The sequence below is a fragment of the Macadamia integrifolia genome, unplaced genomic scaffold, assembly GCF_013358625.1.
Source record: "Macadamia integrifolia cultivar HAES 741 unplaced genomic scaffold, SCU_Mint_v3 scaffold2046, whole genome shotgun sequence".
Taxonomy (NCBI): Eukaryota; Viridiplantae; Streptophyta; class Magnoliopsida; order Proteales; family Proteaceae; genus Macadamia; species Macadamia integrifolia.
This window is the reverse complement of record NW_024868477.1, coordinates 80,232-99,077: the sequence shown is the minus strand read 5'-3', so window position 1 is coordinate 99,077 and position 18,846 is coordinate 80,232. Positions and strand designations below refer to the sequence as shown.

The window sequence follows — 18,846 nt, the reverse complement described above, 5'->3', positions numbered from 1 at the left end:
CTGCAGTTATGGCACCTATTACCGAATGCATGAAAGCAAGTAAAAGGAAGTTTGAATGGACAGCTGTAGCGACCAAACCAAACATAGTTACTAAAACTGAAATATAAGGTTATCTCTCATTGACGATGCTTGTGTCCTGTACTGTGCTCTCTCTCTCTCTCTCTCTCTCTCTCTCTCTCTCTCTCTTTCTCTCTCTTTTGTTCCTAATTTTCTATTTCTTGATGTTCTTTTATCTTACAGATATCTCAGAGCTGTTGTTGCTGATGTTGCGGTTGTTGCCAAATGTCATCTAAGTGCTCTTTATACTCATGAGAAGGGGCGGCTTTTTGCACAACTGGTTGACCTATTGCAGTTTTATGAGGGTTTCGAGATCGATGATCATGTTGGGACACAATTAGATGATGATGAAGTTCTTAGAACTCATTATTCTTGTTTTCAGGCGTTTCAGTTATTGGCATTTAAAAAAATTCCCAAGGTATGTTTCGTTAGTGGGTGGTATACTTGTACATGATGTTATCTGAAAATAGTTTTATTCCTTTTAGTTGGGTCATATCCTAAATATGATATTCTTTTGGCTGTTGTAGTTACGAGAACTTGCTTTGGCTAACATCGGTGCAATTAACAAACGTGCTGATCTCTCAAAGAAATTGTCTGTACTTTCTCCAGAAGAGCTAAAGGACTTGCTGTGCAATAAGGTATGTCATACATTCGACCAATGTATGATCTTTTTCTCTTCCTTCCCTGCCTTCCCATATACTAATTAAGTGCAAATGTGCAATTGTCGAGTCTTTTCGCTCGTTCTCAATGTTCGTTATGTTTCTAGTCTACACTTGCACTTAGGTTAATAGGCTCAATGAGTTGAAGTATTTGCTGGTTGCAACTGTATTTGCATTTACTCTGAAGTAGATTTACGCTTCTTCACCTGAACAATGTTTCCAAATTCTTATGATGTATGATATGATTCATAATTGACAAGCATTTTGATCTGTATCATACAATTTTTAGATAATCTATCGATGAGTGTTTAAACCTTATGATCTGAGCTGAACTAACTCAATGACAGTTTCACCTTATTATTCACTCACTGCCCTGGCAAACATCAATTCGCTCTTAGTGGAAATTCGAGAAGAGTTTCTAGTGTGGGTGATGCAATCTGTCAAATAAATACTATGCTGCTATTGGAGTGGCTGTGGGATTAATTATTCTTTTTCCGAGCCAAATAAGAAGCCATGTCAGAGAATACAAGATTGGTTCTTTCCCTATCTAAGGAAACTTAATTGGATCAAATTTCGATGGACAGATTGTCAGCCCCTTTTTAAGTGACAAAGTGTTGTTTGAATTTTTTGAATGCATCCTGTGGGGCTACATTTAAATGCTTCCATTTAGGTTAGGTTTTTGGAGAAGACCTCATTTGTATGCAGTATATGGACTAAATAGAGAAAGGATTTGGGCAGATTTTGGGGCATCAGGTTTTAAATGGGTGGATTATGAGGGCTGGTTGATGTAGGTTGATAGAGGTTGAAGAGAGGGAATAGAACCAGCAACAGTCAGTCGACTCAGTCCTGAACCCCCATGTCAGCCCATCTTTGGGCCCCATATGGGCCAGCAATGGACCATCGAGCCAGCCTTGAAAGTCCCTTGAGGGTTAAGTCTTAGGCCCAACTAATGGGCCAGGTATGGCCCCATTAAGGTCCCTTTAAGTGACTTGCGTGGGAGTTGGAATCATGATTTAGTTTCTATTTTGGTAGGTAACAAGCATAGTTGTCAAGGTCGTCTATTTTCTAGTTTTATTTCTATTTTGGTAGGTAACTACAATCATAGTTGTCAAGGTGCCTAAGTGACCTTGACAACTATGCTACTATGCATCCATTATATCTAGTATATCAACAATATAGATTGAATCTATGCACTAATTTTCCATTATATCTAGCTACTTCATTCTGACATTACAATGACAACATTATTTAGAGGAAACAAAAAAGTAAGTAAACAAGAGAAGTTAACTACTGAAGTTCGATTTCCTTTTTAATTTATTTATTTAATTATTTTAGGTCCGAAATGATCCCATGTTTCTCACCTATACACATTTGTACACAAGCCAATAAAAATGTTAGAACCAACATTATTTAGAGGGGAAAAAACGTAACTAAGAAAAAAAAAATTGACCGCCCAAGAACCTGGGCATCCCAAGGCTGAAGGTGCCCTAAGCAAGCACTAGAGTCCCAAGGTTCCCTATTGTTAATTTAGAATAATGAGGGCGACTGCCCAGCCCTTGGAAGCCGGCCCGGATGCATAGGCAATGCCTCGACAACTCTATCTACAAGTCAGATTTTATTTGTATCCAGTTTTTATTTTGAAGATGTAACTAGTAGGAATATATTATGATAGTTTCTATTTTTATTGGATTGCTTCTTTGTAAGAGATCCCCTCTCCATGCAAGGGAGGTTTGATTGAAGCTAATAAAAAAAGGAGGGGCTGTACTATAGCCCCCTACAATTTGAGTTTAGAAGAAATATTGGCTTATGCTTGTGTGAGAGGGGCTATACTATAGTCCCCCACAATTTGAGTTTCAAATAGGTTGGATGAATTGGAGGGTGCATCTGGAGTGTTGTGTGATTGACATATTCCTTTAAAACTTCAGGGTAATCTTATATGATAGTTGTACAATTGGCTATGATGTATGGTGTGGAATACTGAATGTTGGGCAGTTAAGAAACATCATGTAGATAAACTTAGGGTAGCGGAGATGAGGATGTTGAGATGGACGGGTGGTAAAACTAGGAAGGACAAAGTAAGGAATGATCATATTAGAGCTGGTTTGGGACTTGGGAGTAGTTCCAATACACGATAAGTTATGAGAAAGTCGTTTGAGGTGGGATGACCATGTTCAATGGAGGCCTTTGGATGATCAGGTACGGAGGTATGATTTGATTCAGATTGAAAGATCTAAAAGGCTAGGGGTCCTAAAATGATCTTAGGTCTAGGGGTAAACCTAAAATGACCTTAGGAGAAGTGGTGAGGAAATACATGCATAGCTTAGGCCTTGTATCAAGTGTAATGTCGAATAGAGCTGATTGGAGGGCAAGTATCCATGTAACCGACCCTATTTTGTTGGGATAAGGCTGAGTAGTAGTAGTAGTTGTTGCTGTATTGGCTTCTGCTTGTTTCTGTGGGAGACAGTTATGGTGAGAGACCTATTGTAAGAGACTGACCAAGGCCATACGTGAGAGGCCTTGGTCATATCCTTCCCTCTTGTCTTTCTAATTTCTTCCTTTTGTCTTTTATCTGCATTCTTCCTCTTATCTGTTCTTCTGTGTTTACTTTTAATTACTGTTCTGAGATTGCCCATAAGTTATCTACAGTTGTGTTGCTGTACTTGCGGATTAGTAGTGCTGAACAAGAGGAAGTTTATCGGGGATCGATCGAAAGGATCTGTTCCCTGTGGAAGCCCTGTGGCTTCTCTGTTTTGGAGAATTCTTTGTTTATGAGTTGCAGTCTGGCAGTTCTGGTCTTCAGATTGTGCTAATGATTAAGTGATTCTTATCCCAAGAGGAATCATATGACCATGAGTTGGTTCTGTTCAAGTCAATTGCTTGAGGAGTATCAGAGTTCTTAGATCTAAGCATTTTAAAGGTTAATATCTCTGTTCCTGTGATCAGCGATATTCAGGTGCTGTTATTTTCTTTCTCTGACCATTGGTTTTTGGAGACATTTCTTGAGTGTTGTTCTGTTAACCATTGACTTCCTTCAACTGTACTCTGGGGCTAATTGACTTGAGGATGGTTTGTTTTTGCTAGTTACTAATTCTGAACGCAAGTAACTAATTTTGTGTGTGTGTGTGTGTGTAAATAAATGTATTAAAGAAAAGGGGGAGGGAGATTTCAAAATTTCAACTCCAAAAGGGGAACCACCCTAAAAGGGTAACAAAAGCCCACATGGGCAAAAGATAGGAGCTAAGAAGTGATGCAGTTCTGAAGGTCTACTAAAGAAGGAAGAAGAGGGTCGACCCTAGTGGCTGATTGGGTCGACCAGGTCTGTTTCTAATGGCCCACGGGTTGGGTTATTGATGGGGTTATTAGTTACTTATTTAGTTTCTAACTTAGTTTCTATTTTCAAGTCTTAAAAGTAGTTTCTAATTTCAGTTGTTTACAATTTCCAGTTTTAGTAACTACATGCTAGTAGTTTTAGTCAGTCAGTCAATAATTAGAAACTTTGAGTTTCTATTTTGTAAACACTACCCCCCATCATTATAAATAAAGAAGGGCATCATACTAAGGCCCACGATTTTATTTTGAAGAAAAATATGCTGCTGCTGCCGCTGGTCTCTGTTTAGGCTACTCTTTGTGTTTGATCAAGGAAGAAGGGCTTGGTGTCTGATCCAGGCGACTCCTTGCGGCGTGAAGTCCAGGAGGGTTCTTAGTGTGTTTCCTTCTCTTCTTTACAATCTATATTCAAGCTAATACTGCTGCTACAACCAGGTATTTATTTTTAACTGCTGCCCAGAAAATTCTGCAGTTTTTTCCAATCGGCCTTCTCTGAAAGGAACAGTTCCAGCCCTTGGTTTGTTCTCAAATTCTGGTCGAATGTTCTTCCATCCCTCACTAAGGATCGACCCAAGTCTGGACTATTTCTGAGAAGCCTGTCGTGAGATATTAAAAATCTCCACATTTTTGTCTTCTAGTGGCCTGTAGCTTCTATTTTCTGGAATCGATATTTCTGCTGATATGGCTATTGATTTCTGGACTGCTTATCATATTTTTTTGTTAACTTGAAGTTGTTAGTACCCTTATTCAGTCCCTGGTTTAGTTCTAAGGACTGCTGCTCTCTGTGTTTATTCTTTGTGCTAATATTCCTTGAGATCGATAGTGCTACTAGACTGTTATGTGAAGTCTGATTTCTGATATATCTGTGGAGCTGGTTTTGGTTGTTGTTTGGTCTACAAGTTCCTGTTGTTGGGTCTAGTTTGATTGTTCAGATCTAGTCCTACATTAAGTGGTATCGGAGCATGGTTGAGAACACCTCTACCCTAGTTTCTCTTATGGAGATGTTACAGAACATGAGATCGGAGATGAAGGATGAACAGCAAGCTTTGCGGACTGTTATGTGAAGTCTGATTTCTGATATATCTGTGGAGCTGGTTTTGGTTGTTCTTTGGTCTACAAGCTCCTGTTGTTGGGTCTATTTTGATTGTTCAGATCTAGTCCTACATTAAGAATCCCATTCAACATCCGAGTCCCAAAGGGCTTCAAGACTCGCATGTTACATCACAAAAGCCCATATGGGCTTAAAAACAAATTAAGGAAGCTCATCCAAGGGTAACCAAGTCAAATCCAGTTAGGGTTTGTGGAAACCCTTAACAAACATCTCTTTTCTTCATCTAACCAGCCGCCAAGGGAGCATCTCTGGCGAGGAGGGATGCCTCTTGGAGGGTGCTGGCCTTGCAGAGGGCTGTGACCTAGCTTGCAGCTGGCCTAGCGAGATGACAACCACTATTGAGCGCTAGTCTTGTAGAGGGCAATGGCGAAGCGGCTGCCGGCCAAACAAAGCTGGTAGCGACACGATTGCTTGCCTTGCGGCTGGCAGCAAGTCGGCAGAAGCCAAGCGAGCCAGGCATATCGGGAGGCTTGCCAAGCAGGGCTGGCGGCGAATGGCTGCAGACCATGCTGGTTGGCAGGAGACCAAGCGGCGGCGGGATAAGCCAGGCGGGGCATGATGGCGACTGGTGCGAGAGCAGGCAAACGGGATCGGAGGTGATGAGGATGCTGGCCAAGTGGGAATCCGAACGAGCTTTGAGATCAAGCAAGGATGATGACCTACGGGGCTGGCGGCCAAGAAGGAGGCTGCTGGCTGGCGGGAATTCAAACAAGCATAAGATCCAGCAAGGATAGTGACCTATGGGGCTGGCGACCAAGACACGACTCCAATCGAGATGAAGCCCCAGTGGGGGAGCAGCCTGGCCATGAGGCCGGCCAGGCTGCTCCAAGGCGGTGACCAAATGAAGTTTCCTCACTTGGGGTTTCCTCAAGGGGAAGGGGCTCCCCCTGTAGCTTTTTTTAATGATATGGGAATCTGGTAAAATTTTTCAACATGCTGACTTGTGAGTGGTAAAACATAATTTAAATCTACCTATTTTGTAATTCTTTTTATCATCTGGTCCAAGTAACTAAATTTGAGTTCTACTGTTCTGAAGATTCTAGCGACTGGTTTTGGCTGATTTTTTATACGTTGATGGCCTTCTGGAATGATTACCATGGTGATGTTTTCATGTCATTCTATCTGTCATGAGATGGTGTTGTTTCTAATTCTGGTTGCCAGTTTATAATTTGGAGTTGTATCTATAATTTGAGATCCAACCGTTGGATCGTTATACTGTTTTGGGGCCTTGAAGTACTACTGTTTGTCTATATGTGATATGATTTTGGAGTTAATCGTAGTCCTAGTTTGGGGAGGGTGTTAATAGTGGTGTTAGCTTGCTGATATTGAGCCTTCCAATTCTTCCTGTGGGTGGGATCTGAAACCTCCTTGGGGATACTTTGGTTCCACTACTTGGGGAGCTAGCTAATGTATTGTGTAGAAGAAAGCTGGGGGAAGGGAGGGTTGTAGCATAGAATATCAAAAGGTATGTGAGGGTCTGGGACTCTGGTAAAACTCTCTCCCCTTTTTTACCCCTGGAAAGTGATGAATAATCTGCAGTTGAAAGCTCCATCTCTTGTACATGCTCCCAGTTTTTGTAGAGATATATATGTTGGTAGTTGGTACATGAAGATCCCATATTTATTTCAAGATTGTTTGAAGTAATAGAATTTGATGAAGAAAGGGTTGGTTCACAATCCACCAAATGCCATATCAACAGCACCATATTGGTTCTAAATTGTCCCTCCAACCAAATGGACTTCCGTCATATTATAAAAGTGGGCAATGAAGCACATTCCAGTGCCAAATGTTCATGCCTGAGAACTCCACACCAACTTTTCCAATAACCTTCAACACACACATAGTGTCTTTCTCCATATACAATCCTTCGATACTATCTTTCACTTTAGAAGGAAACTTGAAAAAGCCCCAGTTATCAAGTCAAGTTTATACCTTTATTAGCTTGCCTTGTGCCTAAAAAGTATGTGAATTTTCAAAAGCTAAGAAGAAAAAATGCTATTTTGCAGATTGAATCTAGTGGTATCCTTGTAATTTTGTTGTAAGTTTGTACTTTGTACTCATTTATGAAGCACATGGATTTGGAGCTGAAATTTGACTGGCAAGAAGCCAAGAATGCAAGAGGGTGTTTGGTATCACTTGTGATAGCTAATTGTTGCCACTTGGCAGAATATCAATGGCATTGCCAAATTCACTATTCTTCATGGATATCAAGGGCCTTTAAGCGGCCCTTGTGCATTAGTCACAACTGATGCGGATCCGTATTCCAAGGACTGAAATCGGATCGCTTAGGGCCCACTTGGATACTCAATAAATTAATGGCAACAATAAATGGAAAATGTGTAATTTCTGGCACAATTTTAAACCCCTTTTTAAGGTGAGACAGCTGAATGGGACAGCTCTGGAATTAATTCCAAAGAAATCTCAGTTCTGGAAATTAAATTGGGGTTTCTAATAAAGAGTGGCAGGTTTGTAATTAACAGAATATGCAAGGGTAGTTCAGGAAATCACAATTAATGTTATGACAAAAGAGATTAATAAGTAAGGGAAGGGTATAATGGTCAAACCAGGGGAGTAGTTGCCCTAAATAACCCACGACCAAGTCTCCTCTTTCCTTGGTTGACCTGCAAGAAGAGAAGGGGCAGCAGCTTGCGATGGGAGTATCTCCTTCAAACCCTCTCTGTTAGGCCTGAAATTTCAGGTGTGGGGTTGCAAGAGGATGCTCTTCCAAATCCACATAATATCTGGTTAGGTCGGCAGGCTGGAAGGACGTGGGAAGCACCTGAAACTGAAGATGGCGATAACACCCAGAGCAGGCCTGAAACGTGGCTTTGATCTCAGGACTGAAGAGGGCTTTGGAGCTGGAGTTGGAGGAGTTATGTCGCCCAAGGGGAAGGAACTGACCACCAAAGTCTCAGTCCCACCAGGTTAAGCACCAAGGAGTTTGATCCACTAATCTGAGGCTGTATCTATCGCCGAGAACAGGGGATCGACCAGCAATAGAGAGAATGAACAGTAGGAGAAGAAGAACAGAGGGAAAAGAAAAGAAAGTCAGGGAAGGGGAAGAAGAAAACAGTTCAGAAAAGAGAGAGAGGGAAATCACCCATGGCAGCCATCGTTTCCAGCCAAATAATAATTCTCAAATTCATTCAAATCTAAAAAAACTGAGTTCCTCCATCCATTACATGTCTAATATAAAGAAAATAAATCAAAACAATTTATGGAAATTACTTGAAAGGAAACTACCCTAAATAACAACTGAATTAAGATCTCCTACTAAACTAATTTCTAACAAAAGGAAACGAAATAAAATCAAGTCAAAAGATAGTTCCCTAAATCCATCACCGAGCCGCATCAACAACAAATATTTTTGTTTCTTAAAACTCAAATTTAAGAGCTTAAAGGATTCTGGCTTGTAAAGGTAGAATTGAATGCAGAATAAAAAACTCCTAGATCAAGGAGATGATCTTTGTTACATCTTTGACTTTTTCTTCTGAGTAAGTGTGGAAGATCATTGATTGAATCAGTACAGTGAGGAAGATAATTGAAATTTGAGTCATATAAAAGTGCGAGGCCTATATTTTGGAATTTGGACTGTCTCTAGGACATTCTCAGTTCATTTTCCATCTGTATATGAGTTAAAGAACCAATATCCATGGGTTAATTGATTTCAAATGATAATATCGTCTATTGCTTATGGTGTCCAAGTGGTTAAGTTTTGGTGGTACTGCTAAATGATGTGTGTGTATGGAAAATATATTGAAAAAGATTATTTTAAATGTGTTGAACTTTTGTTACTTATAATTAACTCTCTTATTTCTTGAATGGGAAAGAATCTTGCAATTTGTGATATCCTTCGCAGTTTCATTTGATTAAACCCAGGCAGTTGTTTGGATTTTGATTATATTTGATAGCTGATAATGCTCATTATGTGGATGAAAATCTTAACAAAATGAAACATACCCTTGGTATATTTGTGTATTTAAAGATGGCTTGCTTGCCTCTTATTTTGTTACTGTGTAGAATTATAACTCTTTTGTACATTGTACTCTTGTTAAAGGGCCATTACTCAGTGCTGGTCCTGCCTACGCGGGTCTTGGGTGGGGCAACTTTGGAGACGGTCTTAACCTTTGGCCTTTTTTGCACAAAGTGGCCACTCCAAGTCTCAAGACTTGAACTCGGCATTTGTGCATGGTACTTTTGTTACCATTATTATTTGCACTATAGAATGAATGCATTTAGCATTTGCGCTTTAGAGCAAATGGCCTATGGGTTTATGAAGAAGTGAAGAAGTAAGTTTTATGGTCCTTGCTTTTGCTCTTTGGTGAAAAGGAGATTTTTTTTTTGTTCTCAAAATTTTTTATTCAATGTTATTGTGCCCTGTATTTACTTGTACTACTTGCTGATATGTTTACCTGATAATTTTCTGCTTACAGCTCAAATTGGTATCGAAGGATGACCCCTGGGCAGGAAGGACTGATTTTCTTATTGAAGTTATGGTCTCCTCCTTCGAGAAACGGCAGTCCCAAAAGGAAGCCATAAATGCTCTTCCTCTTTACCCAAATGAACAAATAATGTGGGATGAAAGCCTTGTACCAAGTATCAACTACTCGGGAGAAGGTTGCCTGGCCCTCCCAAAGCTTAATCTTCAATTCCTGACACTTCATGATTATCTGCTGAGAAATTTCAATCTTTTCCGTCTGGAGTCAACATATGAAATTCGTGAGGATATCCAGGAAGCTGTGCCCCACCTTCTTGCGTACATTAATAATGAAGGAGAAACTGCTTTTCGTGGTTGGTCAAGAATGGCAGTGCCTATCAAGGAATTTAAGATTTCTGAGGTAGGGCAGCCAAATATTGGAGAAGTCAAGCCATCATGTGTGACAGCGGAGGTTACATTCAGCATTTCCAGTTATCGAGCACAAATAAGATCTGAATGGAATGCCCTTAAAGAGCATGATGTCTTATTTCTACTTTGTATACGTCCTTCTTTTGAGCCTCTTAGTGCTGAGGAGGCTGCAAAGTCAACTGTCCCTGAAAAGCTTGGACTTCAATATGTACGTGGATGTGAAATCATTGAAATCCGTGATGAGGAGGGAACTCTCATGAATGATTTCACTGGACGTATTAAAAGAGATGAGTGGAAGCCTCCTAAAGGGGAACTGCGAACTGTAACTATTGCTCTTGATACAGCACAGTACCACATGGATGTCAGTGACATTGCAGAGAAAGGTGCAGAAGATATTTATGGGACATTTAATATACTAATGAGGAGGAAACCCAAGGAAAACAATTTCAAAGCAATTTTGGAGTCCATTAGAGACCTTATGAATGAAACTTGTATTGTTCCTGACTGGTTGCATAACATATTTTTGGGCTACGGAAATCCTTCAGCTGCACAGTGGACAAATATGGCTAATCTTCTAGAGACAGTGGATTTCAAAGATACTTTTCTAGATGCAGACCATTTGAGGGATAGCTTTACAGGTTTTGAGGTATTTCTAATGCTTTCTGATATTGTGAAGTCTTGGGATTTGTGTTAATCTTATTCGTTATTTTTATGCATTGGACTTTGAATAATCTGATTCATTTGATTTATATGCTTCTTTATTATAGGTCTCCTTTGTAAATTCAGATGGCGCTGAGAATTTGCATCCTGAACCTCCTTTTCGAATTAAACTGGCCAAGGCAATGAAAGGCAATTCTCATGCTCTACCAGGAAACAAGAAGTCTACTACTACAATAGATGACGGCTATATGGTGGACGCATCTTTGGAACGAGAACGACTTATTGTTGAGGCATATGTCCCTCCTAACCCAGGTCCTTATCCCCAAGACAAGCCAAAACAGAACTCTGTCAGATTTACTCCAACACAGGTGCTAGATGCATTTTTTTTTTGTGTAGTTTCTCATATAAATGTGTTGATGTTGATCTCCTAATGGAGGACAACTGTGGGCAAACTTAATTTCTATTGGTCTTAATATCTTTGGCTTTCCAAGGGATTGTATGATTGAACAATTTTTTGGAATTTTGTCATTTCATTTTATCTGCACAGAACCAGGTGCCAATTGAACAATTTTTTGGAATTTTGCCATTTTAATTGAACTGCATTGAACCAGGTGCCAATTAAATAGCTCATGACAATTTGAGTTGATTTTATATGGAAGTCATGTTTTCAAGTATCACTGTATCAGGCTATCAGTATTGGATCAGGCAGATCTGCCTTTCCATGTCAGTATTGATCACCACCAACCAAGACTGATCCGGATTGTTATTGACCCTAACCAATCTGATCTTAAATTCCTTGTACTTCTAGACTGCATTTATATTTATTGCGAAAGTTAACTCCACAAAATTGGCCACAATATTTTTTTCCCTTAATAAAAAATTTTTCTGGCTTATTGGATGATCAATTTCCCTTAACTTTTGGGTGGACTGGTTTAACTGATTTCACTCTGTAAGCACCAGGTCTGGCATTCTGGTTCTTGCAGTCATTGTTTCAACTCTCTTTTGGTTGTGGTCTGAACTTGCTTTTGTACTGGTTGAGGAAGTGTGAACCATAATCCTAGAAAATTAACCAGGAATAGGAAGAAGAGCTCCATCCATGCAAGCTTTGCCCAATTCCATTCTCTATGAAATTGATATGTAGGTCATGCAGCGCAATTTGGTATGCTGCAGTTCATGGGCTCCACTAGGTTCTGTAGAAGTTGTAAACCAAAATTGCATATATTGGAGAAGGGGGGGGGGAGAAATAGGACAATTCAGGAGTAGGTTCAGGGATTTAGTAATCAGTATTGGGACTCGTATCGGTATCTGCTGATACTGATACAGATCGGCCGTATCAGGCCGATTCGAGATTAATTTTTTTTTAAGCCTAAATCTTCATTTTTTATCCGATTCACCGATAATGTATTGGACACAGCCGATATACTTATTGGCCGATATGATTGATACCGATACTTGTTGGCCGATAAGGCTGATACTGATACTTATTAGCCGATATGATATTGATACTTGAGTCCCTGAGTTGGGTTGAACATTAATCTATTGATAGAGAACCATTTCAACCCTGAAGAGAACCATGCTATTAACTATATTAGAATTTTTTTGTCATGGCTATATACTAACCATAACTATGCTTCCTTATTCCAAATCCTAGTTAAATTCAAAAAAGTTCCCGGAAGACTTCTACTTAGAATTTTGACTTTCAGATAATAAAGAGAAACCAACTAAACTAGAACCCCCTATATTGTTGAAATGAGAGCTCACAAAAAGATACTAATTACTGATTTGCTATATGTAGAGTCGTAGACCATAACTAGGCTGCCTTGTTTAATTTCCTTCTCAAACTCGTGTATTTGGATTTTGACTTTCTCATAGAAGGGCTCCAAATAACCAATCCTAATCAATTGGAAAAGGAAAAGAAATGGACTACTAGGACTTCTGACTTAAATTTTCAGTATTACTCAACCAGAAGCTTTATAAAAAAAAGTAAAACATTGTACTCACTATAAATAATAAAACCTGCATGACTAAAAGTGGTTAAAACAAGTTAACTGAAAACCAAAAAGTAACAGTACGCCTGCATCAAGAGGTTTTCTATCTAATTTATAGTCCCTGTGTTTGTGGTGCTATACTGCTATTTTTCACTTGAGTTTACTAGTACCATTGAGAAAGCTCTTCCATTGGAGATTTGTCAATAGATAATCCTTGTATACTTGGTTCCCAACTTGGAGGAAAGTCTATCTGATTAGGTTTTGTTTTACAAAATGATACCGGAAATTGAGAAGTCTGGTCAATAATTGGCAAGATTACCAACAGAAGGAAGAACTTCGTTTCTAATTTAGTAAATTTGCTCATTTTCTTCATCTTAATTGCTTAGATATTAAAGAAAGAAGAAAATGATTATCGTCTTATCTTAGACACGGTTCTTTTTGCTTATAGAATGAAGGCTGATGCAACACATTGTCCATGATATTTGAACCTGTCCATGTCTACTCGTTGAATTTCATAATTTTTTCCGCATTGTGATTTATGGTATTGATATCTCTGTCTTACAGATTGGAGCTATCATCTCCGGTGTTCAACCAGGGCTGACAATGGTCGTGGGTCCACCTGGTACGGGAAAGACTGATACAGCTGTCCAGATCTTGAATGTTCTTTATCATAATTGTCCTTCTCAGAGGACGTTGATAATTACTCATTCAAATCAAGCTTTGAATGACCTGTTTGAGAAGATCATGCAGGTATGAACGTCACTGGCGATCATTTTCTCTATGATTCATAAAAGAAAGTGTGGGTTGTGGTTGGGTTTTTCTGATTGCCATTTTATGGGAAAATTTCTAGTTTCAATGTCTCTCACTTACTTGCTCACCAATGGGCTAATACCTCATCTTCCTGCGGAACAGAGAGAATGAGAGAAATATAATATAGTTCATTTTACATACACTGTTTTCTGTCCAGTCCTTTCTCCTTTTAACTATTAATTATGAGCTAAAAGCGTTCTAGAAGGAAGACTAGGCCATTCAGAATCAATATACTTTTATTGGATTGAGGGATTTCAAAATCACCTAGATTCCTCCTCTTCCATCCCCAATATACAGACACAGATAGACACAAGTACTTCCTGCATTCATGCATAGTAGAACTGTAGAAGACATACTCAGGTAGCTGCTTTATTGACTAGTCACTAGTCTGCGATTTAGTATATGAAGGCCATAGTTGTCAAGACGTTGCCTAGGTGTCGCCTAGGCATCCAGGTTCTTTCTTGGGTCCAACATGACAACATGCCAAAGGATTTACATTGATTTATGTTTATTGCTTTATTTTTTGATGAATATGCTTACATTATATCCTATGCTTTGTTTGCTTACATTATATCCTATGCTTTGTTTATTATATGTTGGTTTCCTCATATGGCCATTACTTTTATAATTATATTATATTGGATTGATACGACTTCTATGTACATATAAACATAGTTATATAAAATTATCATTTTTATATTACATATATTCATTAATGCATGTAAGGAGCCCCTCCAACGCCTTGGGTTTCCTAGTTGCTTTGACAACTATGATGTTGGCTGGCTATACCTTCCATGCCAGTAAGGACTTGACGAGCCAACTTGATCAAGTAGTATTTTCCTAGGGAATGATTGAACCAGACAGTGATATTTAACCAGTTATACAAATTATAATAGCTTGGATATTTGATGTGAGAAATCCAGTTAAAGTTTTGCACTTCCACTGTATTTTTTGCTCGTTGGCATTGGTCTGGGTTTTTGTTTCTTTTCTTTTCTATTTCATCTTTTTAATTTTATGTTATCCCTGTACTGGGACTACTAGTGCCTTTTGGTTTTGTTGCTTGGATGGGTTGATATATTATTGTTTCTTGTTGAAGCTTGGGAAATGAGGTTTCTCTGGACAATGGGTTCATTATACAGAGAATTTTACTTCCTCCTAACCTTTGGGTGTTGCCTCTTGTTCATGTCAGAGAGATGTGCCTGCTCGATACCTTCTCCGCCTGGGTCAAGGTGAACAGGAACTAGCAACTGATCTTGACTTCAGTCGTCAGGGTCGTGTAAATGCAATGCTTGTGCGACGCCTAGAATTGCTTGATGAAGTAGAGAGGCTTGCTAGAACTCTTCAACTGCCAGAGGATGTAGGTTACACTTGTGAAACTGCTGGATACTTCTGGTTGATGCAGGTTTACTCACGCTGGGAGCAATTTCTTGCTGCTTGTGAGAAGAATCAAGATAATCTGACATTTGTTAAAGATTGCTTTCCCTTTAAGGAGTTCTTCTCCAACACACCAGAGCCTGTTTTTACAGGTCAGTCCTTTGAGAAAGACATGCGTGCGGCCAAAGGGTGTTTTCGTCATCTTAAAACCATGTTCCAGGAGTTGGAAGAGTGTAGGGCATTTGAATTGCTGAAGTCAACAGCTGATCGGGCAAATTACCTGATGACCAAGCAGGCAAAGATTGTTGCGATGACTTGTACTCATGCAGCCCTTAAGAGGAAGGACTTCCTTCAGGTGGGGTTTAAATATGACAACTTGCTTATGGAAGAAAGTGCTCAGATCTTGGAGATAGAGACCTTCATCCCTATGTTGCTCCAAAGGCAGGAAGATGGATATGCACGACTAAAACGCTGCATACTGATTGGTGATCATCACCAGTTGCCTCCTGTTGTGAAGAACATGGCTTTCCAGAAATACAGCCACATGGATCAAAGCCTGTTTACAAGGTTTGTTCGTCTTGGAATCCCTTACATTGAGCTCAATGCTCAAGGTAGAGCCAGGCCAAGTATAGCCAAGCTTTACAATTGGAGGTACCGAGATCTGGGGGACCTTCCATATGTTTGGGAGCAAGCTATCTTCCATAAAGCTAATGTTGGATTCTCCTATGAGTATCAGCTAGTGGATGTTCCAGATTACCATGGGAGAGGTGAGAGTGCCCCTTCACCTTGGTTTTATCAAAATGAAGGAGAGGCAGAATATATTGTCAGTGTATATATGTACATGCGTCTACTTGGGTACCCTGCCAGTAAGATTTCCATCTTGACCACTTATAATGGCCAGAAACTTCTGATTCGTGATGTCATCAATAGACGATGTGTTCCGTATGACTTTATTGGTCCACCTAGCAAGGTAAGTTACTATACAAAGCTTAATTCTAATTCACATTGTTAATTTGAAAAGGATTGCTTTTGTTAGGAGGTCGTGGTTCAAATTTCCTCCAGATTGAACTTGTGGGCCATGTTAGTGTACTTCTGTAGTTGGGAGTGACCATTCAATGTCTGTCTTAAGTATTCTCCAGGCCAAAATGTAGACCTGATCGAATGGTCCTAATCATCTGGGTTATGGTAGTTATAGTCTTCTATGCAGAGGGAAAATATTGCAGTTTATGAGGAACATACTATGGATTAGATGGTCAGATCCATATGATCAGGTTAAATGTATACGTCTTATATGGGACCCATTGAATGGCCTGAATAATGCAGTTTATGAGGAACATACTATGGATTAGATGGTTACATCCATATGATCGGGTTAAATATAAAGTCCTATATGGGACCTGTTGAATGGCTGATGTGCTATTCAGGTGCAGCTTGTGTCAGGAATTAGGACATGTGGATGTGCAAACTTCGTACTCCCACATTCCTCATTCTTTTGGAGACTTACATTCTGATCCATATGCTGCTTTGTTCCCCTCATTTGACCTTGACTTTTCTTTTAGCTGCCTTACTTTCATGTTTCTGTTGTTGACTCTTTCATTATTTTCTATCATGACAGGTTACCACTGTTGATAAGTTTCAAGGTCAGCAAAATGACTATATTTTATTGTCTCTTGTTCGTACTCGCTTTGTGGGCCACCTTCGCGATGTTAGAAGATTGGTCGTCGCTATGTCTCGAGCACGACTCGGGGTGTACGTGTTTTGCCGTCGTTCTCTATTTGAACAGTGTTATGAACTACAACCAACATTTCAGCATCTATTGAAGAGACCTGATCGCCTTGCCCTAAATTTGGATGAGGTTACTCCTTTTACGGAACGTCTTGTGGGAGATACTGGTAGGATAAATTTCATTGGAGGTATTGAGGAGATGGCTAATCTTGTTAATTTTCAAATGCATCAGTTCTATCAGGTGAGGGTATAAATATACTCTTTTACTAGGTAGATTTATCTTTCTTTGAACACTTAATGGGTTAATTGTGACTTGATTTGATTGAATTGTTTGATCTTGAAGAGGTAGATCTTACTGTTTTGATTTGTATCCTTACTGATGTCAGGCACGAATCATGAGCTACAACTATAACCAATACTATTCAGGACAAGAAGCTCCAGCCTTCAGTGAACACAATGGACATGATACTAATCAGAACATTACAGTGGACCATGACGGGCCTACTGGTGCAAATGAAGATGACGGTCAGATTAGTGGATCTGTGAATCATCAAAATGGGGATTTTCCACGTAACAACAGTTCAGAGGGTGAAAGTCAGATTGCCTCTGAAAATGATGGGAAAGTAACGAGGATGGAAGAGGGGGCAACTCAGATTGCCTCTGAAAATGATGGGGGAATAACGAAGATGGAAGAGGGGGAAACTCAGGTGGCTTCTGAAAATGATGGGGGAGTAATGAAGTTGGAAGAGGGGGAAACTCAGATGACCTCTGAAAATGATGGGGAAACGAGGATGGAAGAGTGAGACTGACTAGAAATCAGTTGAATGTCCTCTGGGGTCTGAAGCTTGTTGTTAAGATCTGTTCGCAGATCTGTACATAATTGTAAGGGGCACCAAATTTCAGCCTTGTGTCTCATCAATTTTAGCTACTCTTTTGAGTAGTTTAGCCAATGGTACAACACTGGACCACTACTTGGCCAGAGCTTTGTCATGTTCGGTTAGGTTAATGATGACATGAGGCTGCTGGTCATAACAAGCCCAGCCTTGTGATGTTCGGATCACATTTTAAGGTGGGTGAGGGAAGAAAAGTTGAAGGAAAAACTGAAGTTTGCTTATTTGGCAACTGTAATGGTGCTGATTAACATATGTTTACCTGTGCCAAGTAAAGAATTTATGTTGTGTAACTGACCAACTGCAGCTCGAAGGAAAGCTATTTAGGGCTGAGCACATGGAACGAACGCACGATATATTTATTAAGCAGTCCTAGTTCTTTGCATTTCTTTTCTCAAAAATTGGTTTTATAATTATACAATTGGGTATGAACTGTAACATAGGGTGTGTTTTGTTTTGTTTTGTTTTTTGTATTTTTTTGTTTTTTGTTTTGTTTTTTTGTTTTTTTGCTTTACAATTTAAATGATCCATTATCTCAAGATTTAATTAATGTCTTGCTAATTAAGTTTCAAGTTAAGATATGATGGTCAAAATAAATTTTGCAGCTGATATGAACAAAATTTTGGTTCATCTGCCTGAAATTCAAAAAATTTCGGTTTCGTTTGAGGTTGAAACTAAAGATTGAATTAATGGATGATCAAGGAACTCAAGTCTTGAAAGAAACTAATCCATAGAATTCATTTAAGGTGTAAAATGGATTATTTTGTTTCCAAAATTTCAATTGATACTCAATATTTTCATTATTAAAAAAACCAAAACTTCTAATTATTCCATAGTTTCTTACCAAAATTTGAAACTTGAACTGAAAAATTCCAAAACACAAAAGGCAAATTGGGAGGACAAAATGGCGGGATGGATATGATGTGCTTTAGTGTTTGGACTAGAAGTGAAGTTTGTGAAGTTGAAGTGAATGGACCAATTTTTATTCTTTCTATTCCAACCAGACACGCTTTGAAAAATTTTCCTTTTATTTTACTTCACTTTCCTGTACCAATGAAAAACTTATTCGACATTTCAACATCACTTCATTATCCTTCAGTCTAATCAAACATTGCTTCACTGAATCACCCATACACAAATGAAGTTGGGAAGAATTAAGAAAGTAAAATAATATGGATATAATCGAAATTTAGCTGCACTTAGATTATTATTGGGAAAATTATGCCTCCCTCCCCTCTTGTTTGCCAAAATTACACGTGGATCTAAGGGTTTGAACAAATTACGCCCCCTCCCTTGGCTTTTCTAAGATTCTTACAATTAGGTCCCATCCATTAGCCACCGTGAAATTGGGATTGTTAATAAATGATATCACCTAAAACAAAAGAGGGAAGGCAGCCTC

The 18,846-nt window shown here is 39.2% G+C and overlaps 1 protein-coding gene across 1 annotated transcript; it reads left to right on the top strand.

Moving 5' to 3' along the window:
• Positions 1-217: 217 nt before the first annotated feature.
• LOC122065515 (RNA helicase aquarius) lies at positions 218-17,832 on the top strand (the record flags this gene model as incomplete). Its single annotated transcript, XM_042629319.1, has 8 exons — positions 218-475; positions 585-695; positions 9,588-10,646; positions 10,768-11,028; positions 13,213-13,398; positions 14,648-15,802; positions 16,448-16,798; positions 16,944-17,832. Coding segments are annotated over 8 exons (3,798 nt in total), but the record flags the coding sequence as incomplete, so codon positions are not given.
• Positions 17,833-18,846: the final 1,014 nt, after the last annotated feature.